Genomic DNA, 25,847 nt, shown 5'->3' on the forward strand with positions numbered 1-25,847 from the left:
CAGTGCAAATCAGATTACCACTTGAATCCACCCCACAGCTAAAATCCTTCAGTCCTCCAGAATCTCTACCAGACCCTGTGCACCCCACACAGATGCTACAGTTCCAGCTTTCATCCTCATTACCGGAACGTACAAGGTCTAGGGCTTCCCGGGGGAATGGGGGGGAGGATAGCCAGGGAGACAGGAGTCAGGACAGCAGGCATTGGCTTTATCGCCTGGTAAGGTAGTTCTGTACCTTAACAGCTGGCTTGCAGAGGTGGATTTTCTAAGTGAATGGGCCCCTCTTACATAGGAATCTTCCAAATAAATCTTCACTTTCATAATTCTTATTCATAAAGGTGTACTGTTTCTTTAAGAGATCCCAGAGACTTGTATAAGCTCTCGACCCCCATAAAACCTCCATAACTCACCTGTCCAGCCTGGTCCTGTGCTGTGCCCCAGCCTCTTCATTGGCCTTCCCGCTGTCCCTCCTCTGTTCCGTCTAACCACAGGGCCTTTGCATGGACTGTTTCCTCTGCCTAGGTTACTCCCTCCTCCTGCCTCAGAGAGGTCCCCTCTGACTATCCCAAGATTCCTCCACTTCTTGGCACTGTACTTCTTACCTATTTCAACGGTTGCCATTTCACTTTGTATAGGATTGGTATTTGTCTTTCCCCAGCAAATCACTGTTTCACGATGGCAGGGGCTGTATCCACGCTGTTGCTGGCATCTAGTGGTGCCCAGCATGCGACAGCTTAGTCAATACAGGCTGATGTGGCTGCATATCCCATAGGAAGCAATGAGACAGACGTGTACACTGTGACACGGAAAGCCAGCTAAGTGGAAACACAAGGCCCTGGGCAGGGTGGAGGGTGTGCGCCCTTCTGTTTAATGAAGACAAGCATCCAGTCAGGACGGCTGCCCTGTAATACGAGGCCAGCGCGACGACAGATGACAGAAACCCAACAAATCGCCCAAGTAAAAACTGAAAAAACCCAGGGACAGGGCTGGTTTCAGACGAGGCTGGATGCAGGGGCTTAGGCGATACCACCAGGACTCGGCTCTCTCCCTGCTTCTCCCCACTTCATCCTCAGACAGCCCTCCCCTGGAGGGGGCAAGAGGGTGGCAGCAGCTCCAGCCTCACTTCCCTGGGTTCAGATTGTATGAGAAACACAGAACGCCTCTTCCTGAGGTGGCTCAAGCAAACTCACCCTGGGATTAATTCCTCCCTGGAGTGGGGGGCCTGCAGGGCAAACATCCCCCTACAGTACAGAACAGAAAACAAAGAGGGTGTGGATCACTGTGGGGAGGTCTGAGTAGTTACCAAAAGAAGGGGAAATAGAGGATGTAAGGCCAAAACAAATACATATCACTGTAAACCAGTAAGTGTACCTTTCTTTTTTTTTTTTTGAAAACAAATTAACAGTAGCTTCCACTGGGACAAGGCAGTGGTAGCAGGGGAGGCCAAGGCTTTTTGCTTTGTACCATTCTTTAACGATGACGTTTTCTAACCGTGTGCATGCTGTTTTTAATTTGTTAAAATCACAATGGAAGCCTTTTTGAACAAATGATTTTAGTTCTTAAAAATGACACCTGTGTATAAATTCCGTAACTCTTAGAGTAGGCTCTGACGTATCACAGCAACATCAGACAGTAACAGGTAGCACATCATGTTAGTACCATACAAAAACACCACAATTTTAGGCACTTTATCAAAGAAAAATGTTTAGAAGTGAATGAGGTTATTGAGTCTTCTGCTACGCTCTGCAAAGAACTCTGCTCATGCCCGATTTACACCCTCGAAAATCATCACATTAAATGGAACACACCAGCATTACTCTTTCCTAAATAAAGTTCTATTCTGACAGAACCCCTGGACTTACAGACTACATAAAACCTGACAGATACCAAGAGTTCTCTATAACTGACAAGAGGGATTCAAGTCCAAGAAACTCAAAGTGAGTACTTAGGATTCCCAAGTTGCGTTATTTTCTGTTCTCTGCATTTTCTGCACAGATTTGGGATTTACGCATCCTGGTGTCCTGATTGTATATTTAGATACGTGCAGTGCTCCTGTGGAGCGTTTCTAATCTCACAGTAATGAAGCGATGTCTGTGGCATGGAGAGCCTGATTCAATTTAGTCAGGAGTCTTAAGTTTGTCTGATGAGAACCTGGTATCCTTTCAGTTAACAGAAATAAAAAGCATGGATACAGCAGGCTGCCGGATAAGAGCAGGTGCAGCGAAGGGAGCGGTGCCACAGTCCGGCCAGAGACTCCCCACATTTATGGGAAAAAGCGACATCGCCAGGTTTCCATTTAAAGTGATTTTATAGTAATCGTGAATTTGTCAGTGTCCCATGTTAATTACAAAACCTCTGTCTTCTGACTTGAAGCCTTTTAAACAGTAATTCTTACACTGACCAGAAACTGGTCACGTGGCAGACCTTTGCCAGCAGAGAACTCATGGCTGTGTGGTTTCCCACGCCCACCCCCGGCCCACGCGCCCTGGCTGAGCTCCCCGCGCTCCTCTGCAGAGCCCACAGCTGCCCCGCTACAGCTCTTCCCTTTTACTCCCAGCTCGATTGCCTTCCTTCGAAGCCCGAGGTTTCGGCTCTCCCCCCTCCTTCTTTTTGCCTTTCTCTTGCTTGGTTTTATTTTTCTCTTTGCTTCCTCTTCCTTTGCCAGGGTACACCTGTCCCTCCAGAGTTACATCGGCACACCTGTCTTGACTGACCAAGAAGTCCTTGATCTCCCAGGCGTAGCTGCCGTCACGCAGCATGAAGATGGCACGGTCTGACCCCACGATGAACCTTGACAGAGAGACGGGACCACAGTCAGCTCACCGCTAGTACAGGGCTAATGGGTCAGAGAGGCCCTGTGGCACTTAACCGAGAAATCTTTTTTCAAATTCTACATGAATACAGAACCAAACATTCTATTTTCGAAGGCCTGACAGTCACTGTTTGAAAATACTAGCTGGCTGAACTATTTAACACCTCGGCTCAGATCAAAACAAAGGAGAACCTGCGGGGAGGGGGTGTGATGTAGAAGTGGCTGCTCGCGTGAAGGGTGGGATTAGGAAGAAGGCCTTGGGAGGCTGCAGACGGGGCTCAGGGCCTCTGCCGGGGCAGCAGCAGGGAGGCTGCCATTTGGGTCCGTTTTACATTCTGAAGGGCCCAGCTAAGTTTCCATCTGACAGAAGGCCTCTGCTGATAAAGGCTGAAAAACACCAGTTTAGATCAGGTCATAAGAGGCCCATGAAGGGCTCAGGAGGATGCTCGGCTACTGGACAGAAATCCTAACCCTGGAAGTTAAAGCAAGCATCCAAGTACGTCCACACTCACCAGGCCCCAAGGAGCAGGGAGGAACAGAATGGAGCCTGGGTGGATGGATGGACCACTAGTGTGGCCAGTGGGCACAATCCTTCTGTTCCCGAGGGGCTACACCTACGACACCACCCTTCCATTTGTAACGCCCCACCACTTCAGAGATCGGTGAGAGCTCTGGACCAGTAACCACCACAGCACTGATTTGTTCCCCTAAGTGTCTACTTAAGCTAACAAAAGCATTCTGCCGGGATTCCCTGGTGGCCCAGTGGTTGAGAGTCCGCCTGCTGATGCAGGGGACACGGGTTCGTGCCCCGGTCCGGGAAGATCCCACATGCCGCGGAGCGGCTGGGCCCGTGAGCCATGGCCACTGGGCCTGCGCGTCCAGAGCCTGTGCTCCGCAACAGGAGAGGTCACAGCAGTGAGAGGCCCGCGTACCGCAAAAAACACACAACAAACAAACAAACAAAAAAAGCATTCTGCCATCCTAGACACTCTCTGAGTACTCCTTCATTTCTTTTACATTTCCCGAACTAAGATATTTGAAGACCCTAAATTTCAGAACTGTTTTTGGGGAAGAAAAAGGAAATTCCTTAAAATTGCATCTTAGGAGTATATTGACCTCTGACAACTGGGCTCCTTCACTTTAAAGTAACAGTCTGCTCCAAGCTTATGTGTAAACATAGCTACACAGAAAAGCATTCTCTGAGGCGCAGAGACTTCTAAAGGAAGAGGCACACTACTGTCAAACTGTAACTAATTTGCCCCCCGCAGAGGCTAAGCTATACAGCTTCTTACTCAGATAAAAGAAAAGTTAAAGACCCAAAGATAAATAGCTTTAGGATCAAATGAGATATGAAAACAAACAAATAAATAAATTTACTGGCTTTGACCAAAAATGAATGCTCTTCTTCAAAGACAAAAGAAAAGGTAAATAAATAAATGTAAAAGAAGACAGACTAGATAGGAAAGGTCCAGAGCCCTTATAAGTACTGCCAGGAAGGATATGCCATTACACAGACACAGAAAAAGCTCCAGCACAGCCCCCATCTTCTCGGCAAGGCTGTCGCTGCTTTACCTCTGGACGTCGTAGTTGGCGTTGAAAAGACTGCCCTGCCAGAGGCTCGTGATTTCCTCCGTCTCCTTCTCCGTGGGGCTTCCTGATACAGTGACAAACATCATGAGAGTCTTGCCCTTCTTTGTCATCTTCAATATGCTCTCAGGCTTGCCCGGGTCTATCTGTGAGAAGTCTATAGGTGCAGAGGGTCTTTTGTGCTCTGGGAGATCTCCTTCTTCTATGTCGTCATCTTTCTATAAGGATGGAGGGAAAAAAGCATCAAAGTATGCATTTCAACTGGCAAAGGCAAGAACATCTGCGTATGATGTCAGGTGCAGGTTTATGATCTAAATAATAACAGAAAGAAGTAAACCCAGGGGATTCCCTCCTCCACTTGACTTTCAAGCAAAGTCTAAATTTCAGGCAGCACTCATCACTCCAGGTCACCAGTCACAGAGAACCCCACGTGATGCGTTTCTAAAGTTTTTTCACCCTCAAAGAATCTACCCAATATGGTAGACTATAAGAACGGCCACATTCGGGTTTGGTCATACAATTAACTACTACACAGTGATGAAGAAAAACAAATACTGATACAGGCAACCAATCTCAAAAATACTAGATTGAGTGACAGAGCCGGGCACAAAAATCAGACACGTTATACAATTCATTTGTTTGAAATTCAAGAACAGGTAAAATTAATCCAGGACGACAGAACTGAGAACAGTGGCTGCCTCTCGGGGAGAGGGTTACAAGGTGGGACTGACTGAGAAGGGACACAAGGGTACTTTCTGGGGTGTGGGAATGCTCTGTATTTTCACAGGGCTGTGGATAACTTAACAGATGTATCCATTTGTCAGAACTCATGAATTTTCACTGAATACTGAAAATCTGCACTTCATGTACACCAATTCCACCTAAAAAATAAGAACCATAAACAAATATTCAGTTCTAGGTAGTAGGTTTGGTTGTTGCAATGGTGTAAGCTAGCAATTCTGAACCACAATCTGAATTCTAGGCTTGAGCAAAGGAGTAACTGTATTGAGGCTAATGAGAACCAGGTTCTTCCCTTTGGGGAAGGGAGCTACAAATACAGAAGGGGGAAGAATGCACCTGAGGTATTGGGCTGGCATTGGAGGCAGCAGAAGGAACTTATGATTTTTGATAGACAGATAGATAATAATATTTAAAAGAACCAGGATTCCGCAGAGAAAAGGCTAATTCCAGCAAAGAAAACAGAAGATGAGTCTGGAATATCTTCTTGTATCAGAAAGTGAGAAAGTGCTCGGAGAATTATGGGATGTGTCAGAATGACACAGAAGCCAACATGAAACAGAGCTCATGGGCCTAATCTGGAATAATTTGAAAATCAAAATGACAGAATGATTTATAACTCCCAAAAAAAGTAAGAACCACTGAATCCAGACCCATATAAACAAGTGAGTTAATTGCTAATGGTAGAATGCCAACCAATAAATAGAAGATAAATGAATTAAAACCACGTAAAAGAACCTGTGTTCATTGGAGAAAAGGCTACTCCCAGCAGCAAAAAGAAATGCAGGGACTTCCCTGGTGGCGCAGTGGTTAAGAACCCGCCTGCCAATGCAGGGGACACGGGTTCGAGCCCTGGTCCAGGAAGATCCCTCATGCCACGGAGCAACTAAGCCCGTGCGCCACAACTACTGAGCCTGCACTCTAGAGCCCGCAGGCCACAACTACTGAAGCCCTTGCGCCTAGAGCCCGTGCTCTGCAACAAGAGAAGTCACCACAATGAGAAGTCCGCACACCGCAACGAAGAGTAGCCCCCGCTTGCCACAACTAGAGAAAGCCCGCGCGCAGCAACAAACACCTAACGCAGCCGAAAAAGAAAAAAGAAAGGAAGTGCAGTACTGCTTGATGTTATCACATGGATGATCCCTGACAACATTATGTAAGTGAAAGGAGCCAGACACAAAAGACTACATACACATTGTATGATTCTACTTATATGAAATGTCCAGAGCAGACAAATCTATGGAGACAGAAAGTAGATTAGAGGTTGCCTAGGGCTGGCTGGAGGGCTGGGAGGAACTCAGGGAGGGGTGACCGAGACTACGGAGTTCCTTTTTGGGGTGATGCAAATGTTCTAAAATTGTGGTGATGGCTGCACAACTCTTTGAATATTCTAAAAACCACTGAAATGTTCACTTTAAATGTGAACTATATGGCATGTGAACTATATCTCAATAAAGCTGTTATCAAAAAAAAAAAAAATCACACGAAAAAACCCAACCTAAAATGAAACAAAAAGCCCCTATATACTACTTAGGCCTCTTGACAAATCATTGAAGGGCCAAGGCTTAGTTAAGACACCAACAATACTGTACTGTAGTAAACATATTTTTAATAAAAGATGAGAATGAAAGAATTCTGAAGCAGTGTTATCAGACCTAGGATCTGACTTCAGCTCCACCTAACTAACCTGTGTGGCCTTGGACAAGACTCCATAATCCTCGAGGCACGTTTCCTCATCAGTAAGAGGAAAAGCAGAACTAGGTGACCTCCAAGGCCCTAGCAGCATGGGGCCAGCCTTTTCCTCAGCTCTGCCACCCTCTCAGCTGACCCACTTCTTCCTCATTTTGCTCTGAAAGAGCTGCTGGTGACCTGTAGGCAGGAGCATGGGCTGCACTGTCACAGGGACCTGGGCTCGGCTCCAGGTCCCAGCCCTATGGCTGTGTGGCCTTCGAGAAGTGGAAAATCACTTTCCTCACCTATAATGGGGGCGGAGGATAATGACGGCATCTCCCTCCTAAGCTTGTTTGGGGGATTTAATGGCACAAAGGCAAGTAAATACTTAATACATGTTGCCTAGTACCACCTGGCCCTCTGTAACCTGGCCTCCAGCCAACTATGGAAATCACCCTCTCAAAGTACACAGGAGCTCCCGGTGGCCAAATTCACAGGCTGTTTCTGACTGTATTCTCTTCTATTTCTCCATAACATCTGTTACGGTTGCCTTAAAATACTTCGAGACGTCTAGTTGGTTCAATTACCTAGAATATTTTTATTTTTCAAGCTGATCCTACTAATGGTCATGACATTAACTCAGTAGGTCACAAGCACCATTTCTTTTCCATGAAAATATAATTAAATAATCATTAGTCTAATGCCTACAGCAAAGGTAAGGATCGTTTCAAGAACCTTTAATTTCCATTTTATATGTTTGAGGGTGAGTTTCGGTTAAAAAAGGAAAAGAAAACCAGTACACTAGATGCAAGCAATTGTCCAGGTCTATTCTTAGTTCCACCGCTTCCCTGAGTAAGCTTACCTGTTCTATCACTTTCTCTAAACTGAAAGCAATCAAACGCTTACCCCCAAGCAGGGCTGGGTGGGGGACGACCAAGCGGCCCTCCCCACACCCTACCCAGGCTTGCCGCCAGGCCAGTCTTGCATTTCTGACCGGCCTCACCACTTCTCCACTGCTGTTTGTCAAATTTAATAGCTACAGAGCTGAACTCCCTTTTCCTGTAAATCCTTTTCTTCCTCCCAGGGTCCTTGATAATAATACCAGCTACCATCTACTGTGTAGCTACTGTGTCTCGGGCATTTGTTATTTCCCACCACAGGACATTTCTGCAAGATCCCCATTGAATAGAGAAGTGGATGAGGCTCAGAGAAGGTAAGTAACTTACTCGAGGTCACAGGCTTGAAGGGGTTGATGCTGAAGTACAAACTCACAGTCTGGCTCTGGATCCCTCCCCACCTGCCCCTCTGTAGCACCTGGTTACGGTAATATAAGAAGGAATCACCTTCGGTCTTCCTATACCAACCAGGGCTCAGCAGTAGTTGCAACGCGGTGGAAGTGGAAGGAGTTCTCCCCTTCCTGCCCCACTCCACACCTGAGGCAGGCCTCTCACTGCGGGGATGATGTTCACACTAGCAGAGGAGTGGGGGAAGAATTCAGGGATTGCCACCAGGGGAGGAAGCACTGCTTCCTTCAAAAAAGCAACCAGAGATGGATCTGCTCTCCCACAGAAAAAGATGACTGCTACTGGGGAAGGGCGCTCACGCTTGCAGAGTGTCTGCAAACATTAGCTCATTTCATCTGCAAGGAACCCTGCGAAGTGGGATGTTATCTGGCTTTACGGATAAGGAAAATGAGGATCACACAGTTACCAAGGGTTAAGGCTGAGTTCAAAACCTCTGTCCTTTCACTACATTATCCTTGTCACCTTCCTGGTTATGCAGTCAATCAACTGCCAAGTCGAGTTAAGAGCATAAAATCTCTCACATTTCTTTCTCCCTTCTAATCCATTACTGCAGCTTCTGGCTTAACCCAGGTCCTCCTCGTCCCCCTTCGTTTGCACTCTGTTCACCAATCTGTATGGCAGTGTAGTAAAATGGTTAAAAGAACAAAATTTAAAGTCAAGTGACCGAATGTGAAATTAAGCTAATTTGCTGTGTGACTTTGGGCAAGTTACTTAACCTCTCTGTGCCTCAATATCATCTAGAAAACAGAGGTAAGTACCACCCTCCACAAACAGGTAAGAGGATTAAATGAGATAAGAAGGTTTAGCCTTGTTAGCTAATGAACACTCAATAAACATTAGGCTGTCTCTGCCTTCAGAGTCTCTCCCTGCCCATCCATCTTAAACTTTGCTGACCAATTAATTTTCCTGAATTTTAGCCCTAATCATGATATTCCACTATTCAAAAACATTTGGACAGCTGAAACAACCACTCTAGGGCATACTCTGAAGCCTTTTAAAAATATTACAAGGACTATGCAGTAACCTGCGGAAATGCTTAATATATAGCAAAAGAAAAAAAGAACAGCAGAAAATTCTATTGATGCTATGCTTTCAGCTGTAAAAACTATGTCTGAATACAGAAGGGGAACCAAAAGACTACACACACGTTTTGGGATGAAGTTATGGATGATTAAACATGCCAGTATTATAACATTTGGGTAACACAACTTTTCAAACTCATCAGGGACTACATTTTTCCTTCTAAATAAAGTCCAAACCCCACAGGATTCAAGGCCTAGCAGGGCCTGGTTCTCACTAACCTTTCCATCCTTACCTCTCACTATGTGGCTTCAGAAAGTCTGTTCCAGCCAACCTGACCAATTTATTATATCAGCGTAGCTAATAGTTAGAGCTGCACTATTCTAGGTTCTTTCCAAGTTTTCTCAGTTAATCCTCACAACAACTCTGAGGTGGGTACTAACACCTCTATTTTGCAGGTGAGGAAACTAAAGTCCAGAGAGGCTCTTTACGAGTCCAGATTTCCAGGCTGAAGTGGTTTGAACCCAGGGAGTCTAACTCCACAGCCTGGGCTATTAATATTTACAGCATTGGGCTTCCCTGGTGGCGCAGTGGTTGAGAGTCCGCCTGCCGATGCAGGGGACGCGGGTTCGTGCCCCGGTCCGGGAAGATCCCACATGCCGCGGAGCGGCTGGGCCCGTGAGCCATGGCCGCTGAGCCTGCGCGTCCGGAGCCTGTGTTCCGCAGGCGGTGAGGCCACAACAGTGAGAGGCCCACGTACCGCCAAAAAAAATATATATATATATATATATTTACAGCATTCTGCCCAGTCCCCTCACGTCCCATCCACCTCAGCTCATGCTGCTCGGTTAGTAATGCCATTCTCCCACATTCCCTGGTCTACCTAAAACACCATTTCCTTCCTGAAACCCTTTGAGGTTCCCACAGCACTTTCTTTTTATAGCACTCAGCCATTTCTACTGTGTACTGCAGTTATTTTTACTGTTAACTGCTATTCCTTATGGCTGGATCCCCTGTACACCTCTGCAGCACCCTTTTTTGTCTTGCTCAGGGTCTGAGTGTTTCCAGGCTAGGATTTCTGCACGAGATGCGATTCTCACTTTGGTGGATCAAAAACTGCACTTGCCAGAGTCCAAAAAAGAGACTGGGAGATTGCAAGCGAGATGGAAAGTGGGGAAGGAACTGCTCCACCAAGTTCCTTTTTCCTTAGTGGTTGGCAAACACCCAGATCGACCCTGAGCTTTCCTTCAGCTGCAGGTCAACATGAAAACTGCTTTCTTCCAGTCAAATGCATCAGATGGTACTTTAAACTCATGTCTGAAAGCCTCTATCCAATACAAACACACACAGATAACCACAAAATAACAAAACATCAGTGTTGAAAGAAATCATCCAGTAAAATTTCATTCTGCACATAAGGAACCAGAGGTCTAGAGTGGAGACCCACTTGCCCAAGGTTACACAGTGAACAGAACCCAAGCTTCTGACTCTAGATCGCCAGCTGTGCAAATGAACCAGGACAAGACACCCACCTCTGGAAGCGAAAGAGGCAGCAACGTGGTTTTGGTTAGTCAACCCTACCTAAAAAGGTTATTACCCACTCCCTGTAATTACACACTCCAGTGCATTCAAGTAACAAATCAGAAAACTGACTCTCACAAAAACAAATCATTGCTCCCTTAAGCGAAAAATGTGAGCTCCATGAGAGAGCGCCACTAGCCTCTGCTACCGCCTCCCACCCCCCTCCCCCCTCAAATTAAAGCCACTCACAAAATTACAAAAACTCGCAGCAGGGACATATAACCAAAATGGGCACTCTGAATTCCTGCTAATTTAGAACACGGGAGAACTATGAAAGCTGAAACGGCCCTCTTGAAAGAATCCTCACCATGCCCCTCTCCCATCCACTCGCCCCATTCTTCAGGAGTGTAATGGAAAAGGTCTCCCTCCCCATTAGCAGGGCGCACTGACCACGGGGAGCAACGCGGCGGCGACCGGGGCACTGAAGGTAAAGCAGGGCTGAATAGGGAGAGGCTGACCCGTGACTGGAGTGGCCCGGGGAATGGTGGAAGAGGACACTGGGATGAATGTCCTGGGACGGGGGTCAGCAGGGTGATCGGGGGTCAGAGGAGGCACTGAAGATTAGCGGTGGCTGGAGTGGGTCGTGGCATGCGTAGAGAGGAGGTTAGTGGGTAGGAAGATTCCGAGACTGAGGTCTAAAGGGTCCCAAAACGGAGGAGGTGAGAGGTCACTGGGAAGGGGCCCGGCACAGAGAAGAGCCTGGAGGGTGTGCGCGCGCCGCGGACCTCCCACTGTTCCAAAAGACGAGCCATGTCCGCGTCATTGTAGTCGCGAATATCCTTCTTCTTCTTCCGGAGAGGTGGGGTGGCCTCGCCGGGCGTCTCGGCTGGGCCCTCAGCGGCGAAGGCCCTCAGCGGCAGCAGCAGGAGTAGCAGCAGTTCAGAGGCACAGAGAAGGACCACGGCGGCACGGGCCCAGCCGGAGGCCGCCATCTTCGTCGCGCCGCGCCGCGCCGCCGCGAGGACCGGACCTGCGCGAGCCGCCGGCCCCGCCCCAGGCCACCACTTTCCCGGGCCCGCCCTCTGCCGTCGCCCGCGTGGGACACGCCTCCAGCCCCGCCTCCACAGGCTGGAGGCCCCAGTGGTTCCGCCTCCCTGCCCTCGGCAGCCTACCAGGCCCCGCCCCGGCCTATTTCCTCCAGCCCTCACCTCCTGAAGCCCCGCCTCCTCCGCCATCTTGGCCCCGCCCCGCCCCACGGGTTTCTCCGGATGGTCCGGCTGAGGCTTTCACCCGGGGCTGGTTCGGACCCGAGTGCTCGCCTTCATTTTCCGCCAGAGGCCGACGTTTTTCTCTCTAACGCGCAGGCCAGGTCCAAAAATTCCCTCAGGGCCTCTAGGAATCCTCAAACAGCGCCTCACGAGGCCTCAGGTTTTCGCCTGTGAAATGAATTAGAGCTGGAACTTCTAGGAGCTGCCTTTGCTCTAAAGCAGGTTTCACGAGGTCACACGTTTCCTCCCAGTCTCCTGCAATTTCCTTTGAAAACAGTCTGTTGAAAAAGAGTGAGTGGCAGGTAGAGCAACTTTCTCAGGAGATCGTGAATAGATCGGGCCCAGGGCTTTGCTGCTCAGCAGAGAGTTCAATTCGTCTCTCAATATTACTGTCATCTCTTGAACTTGACAGAGCTTTTTAAAAAAATCATTACTTCTCATCTGTAAAACAGCTTCAGTATCTCTTCTGATTTTAACCTAATACTGTCGGCTCTGTTTAATCCTTTCCAAGGTTGAATCATTCTGTTTTTTGATTCTTACTTAAAAAGATTCAGCGCAGAGGTGCTTTAAAATTCCACGGATTTTAAATGGCTGATCTGCTGAGTTCTTCTAAATTTTTAATTGGATAAATAAGACACGATTCACTTACTGAAGCTGTAGAATATTCGACCATTGTACAAAAACATTCTGCTCTGTTCCACACCAGCCACAATTCTGCTTCACACCAAACAGTTATCAGTCTGTCGAATACTGTATACATTTTTCTATACATTTACAAACATCAAAGTGTCTCTAGAAATGGTTTTGTTGCATTTATAGGTGTGTTTATGGCAGCACACTACAAATCGGTATGCGTATTAACTGTTTAAGGGTTTTCCACTTACCAGTATGACGTGATGAACTTTCATTCTTTATACTGCAGTATAGTATGTTTGGGTATTAATATGCCAATAGTTTATTTCCTTATTACCCTACTGATGGGCATTTACTACCAATTCTTCTGCTATTACCAAAAGAAAAGAAAAAAAAAGCCATAATAAACCTCTTTATTCATGCCTTGTGTTATGGGCTGAATTGTGCCCCCCTGAATTTCATATGTTGAAGTCCTAACTCCTCAGGACCTCAGAATGTGACTGTATTTGTAGACAGGATCTTTAAAGAGGTAATTAAGTTAAAATGTTGTTAGGGTGGACCCTGATCCAATACGACTGGTGTCCTTGTAAAAGAAGAGGAAATTTGGACACAGTCATGTATAGAGAGGAGACCACGTGAAGACACAGGGAGAAGATGGCCATTTACAAGCCGAGGAGAGAGGTCTCAGAAGAAACCAACCCTGCTGACACCTTGATCTGGGACTTCTACCCTCCAGAACAGTGAGAAAATAAATTTCTGTTGTTTAAGCCACCTGGTCTCTACTTTGTTTTGGCAGCCCTTAGCAAGCTAATATATCTTGCTTGGATAGGATTATAGGCTACATATAAGAGAAAACTGAATTTGTAAAAAAGTGGCTTAAACAAGACAAGAGAGTGTTGTTGTTACCGTTTGATTTTTCTTTCACAGAAACAGTTGGATACTAAGCATCTAGGGCTGGTATTTTGGCTCTTTGGTCATCTGGCACCTAGTCTCTCATCCTGTTCCATCATACTGGCCTGTGGCTTCCATCCTCAAGGTCACAAGTTCCTAAATAGCTTCTGGAGCCCTAGCCATCAAGGTGACATTCATCCAGAGGAAGGAGGAAGGAAGGAAAGCCAGTAGGAGCACACCTTTTAATGGAGTCAGCTTCTTTTGTTTTTGTTTTTTTGTTTTCTGCGGTACGTGGGCCTCTCACTGTTGCGGCCTCTCCCGTCGCGGAGCACAGGCTCCAGACGCGCAGGCTCAGTGGCCATGGCTCACGGGCCCAGCCGCTCCGCGGCATGCGGGATCCTCCCGGACCGGGGCACGAATCCGTGTCCCCTGCATCGGCAGGCGGACTCTCAACCACTGCGCCACCAGGGAAACCCGAGTCAGCTTCTTTTAAGCAGCCTACTTGGATGTTCCACACAGCGCTTCTGTTTACATCTCATGGGCTGGAACCTAGCCTTCTCAGGGAGGCTGTCTTCTGGCTGTCTACATTGTCACTCCAAATAAAACTGGGATTCTGTTATTAAGGGAAAAGAGGAAGTGGACGTTGAACAGGTAACTATTAGTTAACAATGTCTGCCTCACCTCCAAGCTTAGGACCATTGAAGTTTAAAGCTCTCCCACTGTAGGGTGGCTGATATCGTGCATACATCTGTATGTATACACGCTGTGCCATTTCCTATTGACATTGAGCAGAAACAACTCATAAGAAAAAAATAGTTTTTTTCTTTTCTTTTCTGAAATCATAGGGGAAATGTCATAAGTTTTCTCCCCAGAGCGCATTGCTCCACCCAGTGGCTCAGTGCCCTGTCCTGGTGCAGTCATGCTAAAAAACATGCACAGCTGTGGCCGATCATGCGCTCTGCTGGGAGGGGTCACCCTGGTCATTTTGCCAGCTGCCAAGTTAAGGTGCAAAAGTGCTGGGATTCCTGGTCCGTAGTATCTAGTGATACAGAGAAAAAAAAAAAAAGGCGTTTAGTGTTTTACAGAAATTGTTGGAGTTGTGTAAGACAAAATTCCAGGGCTCCTTTCATCTAAGGAGGAAATCAATTCAGTTTATTATCCAGTGATGTGCAAACATCTGGATTGATTGCATTTTCACCAATTTGAGGTTTGGAACTTGATTCAGTTCAACCCTGCGAGAGTGTATTTTTACTAAGGGTCTACTGTCAATCAAGAACCATGTGGGGGCACTGATGGAAAGATTACTATAAGAAAGTCCCTGCACTAAAGAGCCTGCAAGCTAGCAGGGGACATAAACAATACACAGTAAGTATAATGCAGATTGCAGGAGGTCAGGACCTGACGGGATAATACGATGATAATAATATCCTTATTCTAAACAAGAGGAAACCCTGGTTTTGGAACGGCATCATTTGTCTGAGGTCACACAGCTTGTGAAGTGGCAGGCAAGAATCCCAGCCCAGGTCTACTGGATGACGAGGTGTATCTCTCTCCCAGCGTAGCACCATCTCCATCTGGGTTAATCGTCAAGGCACTCAGGAGAGTTTAACTGGAGGCCAGATGGAAGACCCGTTGAAAAGGAGTCTGGAGGCGGGAATGCTCAGATGGGATAAGAGTGTGAACCTGATCTGAGGCCGTGTAGTAGGGCAGGAGAGGAGGGGACAGAAGTGAAAGAGATTGTGTGGTCATGGCTTAAATGCGGCCACCATTGCCCCGGGGTTTAATACTAACCGTACCTCTAAGTGGTTCAGTGACTGCAGATGGTAAAATCAAGCCCCCATCTACTCTCCATCTTAGGTGGCCTCAGCTGGGCTCCTCCTGGCTTGTGTCACACCACAGCACACAAGGATGTCTAGCAATATCTGTAATCAAGCAGGGATGATATTCAAACTATTGAAAAACTGGAATGGCACAGTTTCCAGCTATTCAGGACCGAGAAGGTACCCTGTACCCTGAAGGGTACAGCTCGGTTCTGGAGGCTCTGGGGTGCCAAATATTAACCATTTAAAGACTGAATAATGGGGAATCATGGGAAGAGGGTCCTGAGGTTGGGGCTGAGACAGGGGAGGCCATGACCATTTATCATTCTTTACTTTAGTACTTTTTACCTCGGTGCAAGAAGAGTCCCCACGTACCTCCTGAGCTTTATATTTACTCACATGTAGCAACTAACTGATTATCTTTTGACTACAATTACAGATTTCCAGGAGAGGATGTGATTGGCCCAGGCTGGGGTGGGTGTCTGTTCCTGGTCACCATCATTACTTATGAACAGGAGAGCAGGACTCGTATCATTAAATTTAACACTTAAAACTTGTGTTTGCAAGAGGGAAAGGGGGGGTGGGGTGGGAGGAATTGGGAGACTGGGATTGACACATATTATATTATTGACACTAGGTATAAGATAGACAGCTGATGGGAACATACCTATAGCACAGGGAACTCTAGTAATGCACTGTGGTGACCTAAATGGGAGGGAAATCCAGAAGGGAGGGGATATCCGTATGTGTATGGCTGATTCATTTTGTTGTGCAGTGGAGGCTAACACAACATTGTAAAGCAACCATACTCCAAAAACAAACAAACAAACAAAAAAACTTGTGTTTGGGCTTCCCTGGTGGTGCAGTGGTTGAGAGTCCGCCTGCCGATGCAGGGGCCGCGGGTTCGTGCCCTGGTCCGGGAGGATCCCACATGCCGCGGAACAGCTGGGCCCGTGAGCCACGGCCGCTGAGCCTGCGCGTCCGGAGGCTGTGCTCCGCAATGGGAGAGGCCACAACAGTGAGAGGCCCGCGTACCGCAAAAAAACAAAAAAAACAAAAACAAAAAAAACACTTGTGTTTGCGAAACACCGTGAAGAAAAGTTAAAAGGCAAATGGTAAACTGGGAGGAAAACTCCAACATGGCAGAGACAAAAATAGCTTACAAATCAGTAAGAAAAAGATGAACTCCTTGATTGAAAAATGGGAAAGGAGATGAATAATATTTTTATTTCTCCAAAATAAATGAACCTATTTATACATAAAAAAGTGCAGAAGTGATACTGCACAAGATATCAAAGAAATGCAAATTCAAATAAGATATAATTTTTTGCCTATCAGTGGGGCCAGAATAAAAATAAAGATACTGTACATCGTTGGCAAGGCTCAGTAAAAAAGCATTCTCATTCACTTATGGGGATGGGGAGTTTCTGCATGAAAATTACGTGAAATGTATCAAAACTCTAAAAAAATGCTAATTCCACTGCCAACAATGATTCTGAGGAAATAGACAATGAAAATAATAGAAATGGTAATAATACAGAGCACTTACTATGTGGCAGGCACTCTTCTGAATGCTGTACGTGTATTTCTTCATTTACACATTGTAACAATCCTATGTAACACTCTCCATAAGAGGAGGAAACAGGAACCACCCTAAATGTCCAACCATAGTAGGCTGTAAAATGCACATTTACAATGCAAAACAATGCAGTCATTAAATATGACGTCATAGATGTATATTTGTTGATAGTAAAGATGTTTATTTTATATTATTAAATGACAAAATGTTATAACATGGTATTAAAATGATATAGATATGTATATGTATGTATGGGAAAATAGCTGCAAACATGTACATCGTGGCTGCCTCTGAGCATGGGATTTCAAATCAATTGTATTTTAAAAGGGGGTAGGGGGCTTCCCTGGTGGTGCAGTGGTTGAGAGTCTGCCTGCTGATGCAGGGGACACGGGTTCGTGCCCCGGTCCGGGAAGATCCCACATGCCGCGGAGCGGCTGGGCCCGTGAGCCATGGCTGCTGAGCCTGCGCGTCCGGCGCCTGTGCTCCGCAACGGGAGAGGCCACAACAGTGAGAGGCCCGCGTGCCACAAAAAAAATTTTAAAAAAAAGAGGTGGGGGACCCACATAAATGCACCGATGCTCCTAAAATACTGATTGATACTGTTCTCTTCACCAACATGTAAGAAAAAAAAGTCTAGTTTCAACTGAAATTCTCAGAATAATACACTTAATTCAAATTGTCTATAATACTGCAATTGCCTGGAAAATTTAGGGAAGTGATTTGAATTCCTCTCCTAAGAGGAAAAGGTAGGAATTTTATCTGTGTTATCTGAAACATCACCTATACGTTGCAGCACAGATATATGCAATTACGTTTAGAGAACTCACAATCTCTGTTTCCAAAGAATTAGCTTCCTGGACCCTCCAAAACAAGCTGGTAAGAGAAATGGGGTGAACACACTTGCTAAGCAAAGGTCAAGCATGCAACCTTAGAGCTGTGAGCGGTAGATCACGATCACACACAGGCCGCGCCCCTGCTGTGGGTTCATGAATGTCCATGACTCTGTCCATTACTGAGTAAGAGCTGCGGGCAACAGGATTTTGGTTCAATGAAAGGATGCCTTCCTTGCAGAGAACTGCAAATGAATTAATTCATTAATTTATTACTTCCACAGACATTTATTGACAACCACGCAATGCACTGGGTGTGGGGAAGAGATGAATAGATCAAGTCCTGTCCTTAAAGAGATGACAGGGTGGTGGGGAGAGAGTTAAGCTGACAGCTACAAATACACTATGCTCATGGCCACAATGAAGCTGGGCACACAGCACAGTAGGCACAAGGGAACAGAAATGCCTGAGTATGTCTCAGGGTCAGGGAGGCTCCATGTAAAGGATCTGGGGAGCCTAGATCTCAGTACTTATTTTTTCTCCCCTACAGAATTCTGGAAAATGGAAACTACATCCAAAGATCATTAACCAGTAGGGAAATGGGGTAGAGAATTTATCTGTGAAAGCAACCTTCACCTCCATGTAGGGATCCCTGGTAAACTAGATCGCAGAAAGTTCCAGATCTCCCAGATCTTCAGACCTGAAGGCTCAGGTGTGCCTGCCATGCTATGACTGGCCCTACACACAGGCCTCTCTCACACACTCAGCTTCAGGTGAACAGAGACAGCACGGAGGGAGGGAGGGTGGAAGGTGTGGGGGGAGAGGGTGGTATCTGGGAGTGATGGATGAGATCCTGCCCAGGTGCTCTTATTGTATGGAAAAAAAATACACCAGAAAGAGGACATGCTGGGTTAGGAGAGTGACCTGTCACACAGTGACCCTGCTCCTTAAATAAGCTGTGGTCCAGTGTATGTCAGACCATCATTCATCACCTGTGGGGATGAGTGAATCAGGGAGAAGGAGGGTTAGGGGCAAATTTTTCCAGATATAAATTTCTCTCCTTTATAAAAGACATTGAAAGGAAGATATTAAGGATGATGCTTGGCCACGTGTAAGAAAGAATGCCTGAGAATGAACTGGCCCACCTAAGAGCACAAAAACAAAACAGCGACACTGCTGCAAAGGAAAGGTACATTAGGGCAGAGAATGCCCCTTACTGACCACTAGGTGGCACTGTAGACCAGACACAGCTTGGTTGTTAGTCTGCTAAAATCTGGAGTGCAGTGTGAAAGTTGGGTATCAAAACCCAATAGGGCTAGATACATACAATGGAAAATTATTCAGTCTTAAAAGGGAAAAAAATTCGGACACACGTGACAGTACCAGTGAACCACGAAGACATTATTCTAAGTGAAATAAGTCAGACAGAAAAGGACAAATATTATATGATTCCACTTATATAAGTTACTTAGAATAGTCACATTTATAGTGATAGAAAGCAGAATGGTGGCTTCCAGGGGAATGAGGAGTTATTGTTTAGTGGGTACAGAATTTCAATTTGAGAAGATGAAAGGTTTCTGGAGATGGATGGTGGTGATGATTGCACAACAATGTGAACGCACTTAATACCACGGACCTGTGGCTAGGTTCACAAAAATGGCCAAATGGTAAATTCTATGTTATGAATATTTTACCACACACACACACACGAAAATCAGAGGCTCATACTGTTGTCTTATACCTGCTTAAAAGTCCAGGTGGAGGATGCACCTACTGGAATACGCAAAGAAGGAAGGACAGGATTTTTCCCTAATCTGGCCTTTGTCATTTCCACCTTTGCTCCCCAAATCCTCAGTCAGCTCTCTATTTGCATCTTGTTCATTCATTTATTTATTAAATGCCTACTACGTGTTGGCCCTGAGCTGGGCACTGAGAATACATTCTCCAGTGGCCAAGCCATTTTCTGTACAGCCCCCAGCTTCCTCCTGTCTGTTCCATTCACCTTCCGCCAGCCAGTCCTTCAGCCCACAACTTTGCACCTTGCTTCTGTCAATTTTCACTTTAATGGAAAATACTTTGCACGGTACCTTTGGCTCATATTTCAATTTTAAAAGAGGATTAGAAGAAGTACCGGGTGGCGTTTTCTACAGAAACAGCCCTTACTGCTGTGAGTCTAGGGGTAGATGCTGCCTTCCTCTGTTAATCCAGTTAGACGAAAATATGCTTCAGCAACAAACAACCCTCAAATCTCAGTGGCTTCACAGTGAGTTTACTTTTTGCTCATGTTACATGTTCCACACAGTCAGTAGAGGGTCTGCTCCACGGTCACCTAGGCTTATGGAGGCTCCATCATCTTTCAGCTGCACCACCTAGAACAGTCTCCCGAGCAGCTGCAGCAGGGGAGGAGAGTGGAGAATTACAGATTGGCTTTCCACAGCCTCCGTCCGAGATAACGCACATCACCACCACTTACATTTCATTGCTCAGAACTGATGACATGGCCCTGCCTAATTGCAACTGGACTATCTGGTGAGTACCACTCTCTCGACTCTAGTTTCTTGACTCTGTGCTCTCACTAGACCAATAGTGAAGTTGTGATGACCTGTTTTCCCTGTTGCTCTCTCTGGACTCTACTCTTCAGAGCGGGTAGAGCCCTCACATTACTTATTTTCTAACAGGGCCTGGCACACGGTAGGTGCCCAGTGTTTGTAGAGTGGATGAAAGATGGCACAAAGTAAAGGTGACCTAGAGGAAGGTGGAGTCAGTATCTGGAAAGGATTAGTTTAGGAAGAGAGGCCATATCTGAAAAATGAAGGAGGTAGGGCCAAGAAACCAATCCTATCCGATTTTAAAAACTAAACCAAACGTCACTGAATATAGCGAGACATTTTATGTGTCACACAGCTCATTGTTGGGGTACAAGATTTCCAGCAACACCAACCATAGAAAGTGCCTATGTAGAAGAAAAGGAAGAGGTCAGGGGCGGCACCAAGTGGCTTTGGAAAAAAAATTCCCTGATCCCAGAGCAGTTTCATGAATAAACTAGGCATGGAGGGAAGGGTCTGACTTTCTCATAAGTTTTCAGAGCTAAGTCGGACTAGGATGCTATTCCTGGGTTACCATGGAAAGACCTTGACTTATCCAACAGTTTTTCTCTGGTAGAAAAATAAAAGGGATTAATCGTACAGGAATTGCTACTAGTTTAGAAAATCGGCAGTTTTATTGGCCTTGGTTTGCAAAATAAGCGGGTTCATTTAGATTTTAGAAGATATATAAGGACCCTTTAAGTTACTGATATAAGCAGGGTGACTATCCATTTAGGTTTGGATCTGTTGTTACCGGTTAATTTATTAGTAACATGTCTCACAGTCACTCTCGAAACTGTTTCGGGTTGGACAATAAATTGCAAGGTCATCCTAGTTACAAGTGACATTTACAACTGGTTGAAAAAAGGTGACACCAGGTCTGAGGAAGGGGCAGAAGAACAAACCTTTCCGTTGGCTGAACACACCCAGCTTGTGCTGGACTGGGCACCTAGACGTGTTTCAGGACTAAGAGGTGGGGGGACCCCTGGGTGGGGGGAATGGGGGAAGCCTAGATGCTTCAACCACTTCCTGAAGAGTAAGGACTGGGTAAAATGAAAATGAGGTTGGCGGTTGGCTCCCTGCTCGTGCATTTGCTCTCTTCTTAACCTTAGGAAGGCACTTAAGGCATCTGAGCATCACTTTCCTTATCTGTAAAATGGGAATAATAATGTTCACCTTCAAAGGCTGTTTCTCTTATTTCACTGTGGCCACTATTATTCCATTATACAGCTGGAGACACAGAAGTTATGAGAGGGCAAACTGTGCCGGTGAAGGCTCATAAGTCTAAGAGCTACATTTATAAGTCCAGTACTCAGGCGGTCAGTCCACAGTATCTGATTTCGAAAGGAGAAAACGGATACTTGGAGAGATAACTTGCAAAAGGTCACACAACTCATAAATGGCTGGGGGAAGACTGACCCCAGGAAGTCTGGTTCAAAGTTCGCGCTCTAACTATACAAGGGCTATTTAGTTAAAGGGCGGAAGCGGGAAGCGTCTAGCCCGGCTCTGCGGGCTCCATCTCCAGGTCTCTTTTCCCATCCCGCACAGCCCCTCCAGAATCCCACCGTGGAAGAGGATCAAACACGACAAAGGGCGGGGGAGAGCTTGGCAAACCGGTCGACGTCCCGCAAAAAGCGATGACCGGACCCCAGCAAACCTCTAGGGGATGGTATCGAGCGTCCTCCTCCCTTCGGTCCAGAACACAGGCCACCTTTTAGACTTGCTCCCTGGGCGGGGAGGAAGCGCGGAGCCCCCCGGTTGGGCTGAGAGTTTACGTATGGCCAACTGGCGGCTGTGGCCCGGTCTTCCAAGAGTGTGCGCCGAGCCCCCAGCCGGCGGGCCTGCCTCCGGTCCGCTCCCCCCGACTCTCCGCCGGGGACCACCGGCCGGGCGCCGCCGGCGTCCGCGTTGGGCTGGGGCGTCCCCCCGCTGCCACCCAGCTTCCCGGGGGAGGAGCAGCGCATCGCGCAAGCATCCGGGAGCGGCGGAGGGGGCGGGAGGAAGGGCGAGAGGAGGAAGCGGGATTTAAACGAAAGGCGGTGACGCCACACAAAAGATTTCTATAGGCTCCAGGGAGGTTACGGCCGAGGCGGCGGCAGCGGCGGTGGCGAGCTGGGAGGCGAGGCGCGGCCGGGAAGAGGAAAAGCCTCCAGCAGCCCCGGAGGGCGAGCGGGCGGTGGCGCACCCACGGCCGCGCTCAGAGGTGAAGCCGCACGGGGAGAGGAAGCGGGTGTTTTCCCCTCTGCTTTTCGGCCCCCGCCCTTCCTTTCAGTTTCTCCCGGCTCGCTCGGAAGTTGGAGGTTGACAAAAATGGCAGGAGCCGGGGCCCGGGCGAGTTGCCGCAGCGCCGCGGGGACCTTCTGAGTTGGCCGGGCCGCCGGGGAGACGCGCGCGGCGACGTCCGATGCGCAGGGCCCGGGGTCTCGGGAGAGCTCAGCCGCTGCGGGCCCAAGGCGAGGCGGAGGCGACGGGGATGGACTCGCGCCGACAGCCGGCGGCGGGCCGCGGGGCGCGCGGTCCGGGAGGGCGTGCCGCCTCGGCGCCGAGCCGCGCTCTGTGAACCGGCGAGGCGGGAAGGGGCCGCCGCGGCTCCCGGCACGCCCGGGCGCGGCGGGCGGGCGAGAGCGCGAGCGGGGCGGCCGCTGAGCGCAATCAGTGCAGGCTCCCGCCCGACTCTGACTCGGCCGCGCCAGCATCGGCCACACCCTCGGCCCTGCCGCCGCCGCCGGCGCCGCTTCCCGAGAGCGGGAGGCAGGAGATGCCCACGGGGTGGCCGCGCGTCCCAGAGGGCCAGCCCCGGCCGCCGTCGCGGGGAAGTGCAGCCTGGCGGTGTCTGGGCGCCTGAAGCCCACGTGCGCCGCCGAGCCCGAGGTGGCTGACAGCAGAGCCCGCCTGAGACGCCGCCCGCGCCCCTCCCCGAGGAAAGGATTTTGATTTCAAAGGAAGGAAGGAAGGACAACTCCCAGCTTCCCTCTCCCGCCCCCCTCCCCCCCCTCCCCCCGCTCGGGCGGTCGGACCGGGCCATGCCCAGGAAGGCGGCGGCGGCGGCGGCAGCCCAGCAGAAGGGACTTTCCTGGCAGTCCGGCGACGAGGAGCGCGGTCTGTGAGTTTGCTCTGCCCCGGTTCATGGTTCCTGCAAGCCCTCCAAGAGGCCGAACGCTGCGCCCCCTCCCCGCGCCCCGAAGAGCCTCCTGCGTTCTCTGGCCCCCGGGCCCGCTCCGCGCCGCCCGGGCTCCGGCCGCCGCAGCCCAGTGCCCTCTGCCCGCGGCGGTGGATGGCATGATGGTGCGGGGAAGGCACCGCGGCCTTGGCCAGCTGAGTCGCGACGGCCGCGGGGGCGGCGGCATCGGCAGCGGCGGTGGTAGCAGGCTCCCCAGCGGCATGCCAGTGCCCCCCGGGCGCGATGGCTAGCGGCAGCGCTGGGAAGCCCACTGGCGAGGCGGCTTCTCCGGCTCCAGCGAGCGCCGTCGGCGGGGCTTGCTCGCAGCCCCGGAAGAGGCTGGTGTCTGTCTGCGACCACTGCAAGGGCAAGATGCAGCTGGTGGCCGACCTGCTGCTGCTGTCGAGCGAGGCGCGGCCCGTGCTCTTCGAGGGCCCCGCCTCCGCTTGTGCCGGCGCCGAGTCCTTCGAGCAATGCCGGGACACCATCATCGCGCGCACCAAGGGGCTCTCCATCCTCACCCACGACGTGCAGAGCCAGCTCAACATGGGCCGCTTCGGGGAAGCGGGGGACAGCCTGGTGGAGCTGGGAGACCTGGTGGTGTCCTTGACCGAGTGCTCCGCCCACGCGGCCTATCTGGCGGCTGTGGCCACGCCGGGCGCGCAGCCTGCGCAGCCGGGCCTGGTGGACCGCTACCGCGTGACACGCTGCCGCCACGAGGTGGAGCAGGGCTGCGCAGTGCTGCGCGCCACCCCGCTCGCCGACCTGACCCCGCAGCTGCTGCTGGAGGTGTCGCAGGGCCTGTCGCGCAACCTCAAGTTCCTGACGGACGCGTGCGCCCTGGCCAGCGACAAGTCCCGGGACCGCTTTTCGCGCGAGCAGTTCAAGCTTGGCGTCAAGTGCATGAGCACGAGTGCGTCGGCGCTGCTGGCCTGCGTGCGCGAGGTGAAGGCGGCGCCCAGCGAGCTGGCTCGGAGCCGCTGCGCGCTTTTCAGCGGGCCGTTGGTGCAGGCGGTTAGCGCACTGGTGGGCTTCGCCACCGAGCCGCAGTTCCTGGGTCGCGCGGCGGCCGTGAGCGCCGAGGGCAAGGCGGTGCAGACCGCCATCCTCGGCGGCGCCATGAGTGTGGTGTCGGCCTGCGTACTCCTGACCCAGTGCCTCAGGGATCTGGCGCAGCACCCCGACGGGGGCGCCAAGATGTCGGACCACAGGGAGAGGCTGAGGAACTCGGCCTGCGCCGTGTCTGAAGGCTGCACCCTGCTATCTCAGGCTTTAAGGGAGAGGTCTTCGCCCAGGACTTTACCGCCAGTGAATTCCAATTCTGTGAATTAGCACCCTCCCACCCTCATCCCATTCTTCCACCCCCCTCCCAGGCTAAAGGAAGATACTTATTCTCTGCCCCTCTCCATTTATACCAAAGAAATCAAAAGTGAACTCCCCCACCCCATGTTAAATGCTCGAGAGGAATCTTCCAGAAGGCAGGGCCATGCAGACCATTTACACACGCACTCGGAGGGCCCCCGGTGCCCAGCAGCCCACACCAGGAGATGGAAGATGTGTCATCTGCTGGTTGCGGTATTACCCCTGCCCCCTACCCCGGCTCCCCTTCCGGAATTCCTCCACTAAATTTTATTATTAATTGGGCAGGAAGGAGGTCATGGGTTCATTTCTTTTTTGGTCTTTTTTTTCTTCCCCCCCCCAATTAAGAGAAAGGTTACCTCAGTTTTCTCTCCTTAGACATGGATGTAGCTACCTTTTTTGTATGTTGTTATTTTTTTAAGCAGTCGTGATGGGTTAGGCGTATACTTGGTGTGGAAAGAGTATGACTTTGCCATGTGATTTGCAAATGGGGGGAAAAGCTACTGTGAGTGTGTGTTTTATTTTTTAATTTACACTATAGAATGATTCCCCCCACCATGTCAAGTTTTTACCTTGCATGTACTGGAGTATTTATTTCATCTATTAATAAAATGTTATGTTTCTCAGATGGCTTTTTGCAAGTATTGTTGATTTTCAATCATTGTAATGTTGCAGGCTGCATGTCATCCATGGAAAGGTGCCCTGGAAAGTTTGCTTGGGAGCAATGAGGTGGGTTCCCAACCTTCAGCCCTTTCTGCTTTTTCGTCAAGAGTTAACTTCTTTGAGCAGCCTAGAATTCAAGAAGAGAGAACTGTGTGTAACACTCTCCTTGTAGAGGCAGGGGACACATTTATGGTTGGACTATGTATAGTGCTAGAGTGGGGTTTTTTTTCCTGTTTCTCCTGGAAAGTAGTTTTGCTTCCTTTGTCCCCTCTGATTTTTCTGTCCTAATGAACAGGGTTCAGACTGACTGCAGTCTGATTTGTATTCCGCCTGTCTTTTTCAGGGTAAGCCTCTTCCTAATCCTGTGTGGAATGCCAGCCTTCCCAGGTCAGAGAATCTGTGTATG

General features: G+C 49.1%; 2 protein-coding genes across 2 annotated transcripts; one reads left to right on the plus strand and one right to left on the minus strand.

Annotated features, from left to right (window-relative positions):
- Nucleotides 1–337: 337 nt before the first annotated feature.
- MESD (mesoderm development LRP chaperone) lies at nt 338–11,697 on the minus strand. The gene is made up of 3 exons (XM_022554527.3): nt 11,439–11,697; nt 4,385–4,617; nt 338–2,790 (listed from the first exon to the last, which is right to left on the minus strand). Exons 1-3 carry the CDS (start codon nt 11,643–11,645, stop codon nt 2,532–2,534), a joined length of 699 nt encoding a protein of 232 aa, XP_022410235.1. The 5' UTR covers nt 11,646–11,697; the 3' UTR covers nt 338–2,531.
- Nucleotides 11,698–22,225: 10,528 nt separating this feature from the next.
- Nucleotides 22,226–25,404, plus strand: TLNRD1 (talin rod domain containing 1). Its single transcript, XM_022554540.3, has one exon. The coding sequence runs from the start codon at nt 23,663–23,665 to the stop codon at nt 24,749–24,751; it is 1,089 nt and encodes a 362-aa protein (XP_022410248.1). The 5' UTR covers nt 22,226–23,662; the 3' UTR covers nt 24,752–25,404.
- Nucleotides 25,405–25,847: the final 443 nt, after the last annotated feature.

This window comes from Delphinapterus leucas, chromosome 2 (genome assembly GCF_059928025.1).
Source record: "Delphinapterus leucas isolate spDelLeu-1000000601 "Yukka" chromosome 2, BTC_Dleu_Yukka2, whole genome shotgun sequence".
Classification (NCBI taxonomy): domain Eukaryota; kingdom Metazoa; phylum Chordata; class Mammalia; order Artiodactyla; family Monodontidae; genus Delphinapterus; species Delphinapterus leucas.

What these genes read in the sequence shown, in the direction of transcription:
- MESD (XM_022554527.3), bottom strand. Translation starts at nt 11,645, where the DNA reads ATGGCGGCCTCCGGCTGGGCCCGTGCCGCCGTGGTCCTTCTCTGTGCC. An exon ending in GTCTTTTGGAACAGTGGGAG is followed by an intron (nt 4,618 to 11,438) that starts GTCCGCGGCGCG and finishes CCATCCTTATAG; the next exon opens with AAAGATGACGACATAGAAGA. An exon ending in GCCAACTACGACGTCCAGAG is followed by an intron (nt 2,791 to 4,384) that starts GTAAAGCAGCGA and finishes CTCTCTGTCAAG; the next exon opens with GTTCATCGTGGGGTCAGACC.
- TLNRD1 (XM_022554540.3), top strand. Translation starts at nt 23,663, where the DNA reads ATGGCTAGCGGCAGCGCTGGGAAGCCCACTGGCGAGGCGGCTTCTCCG.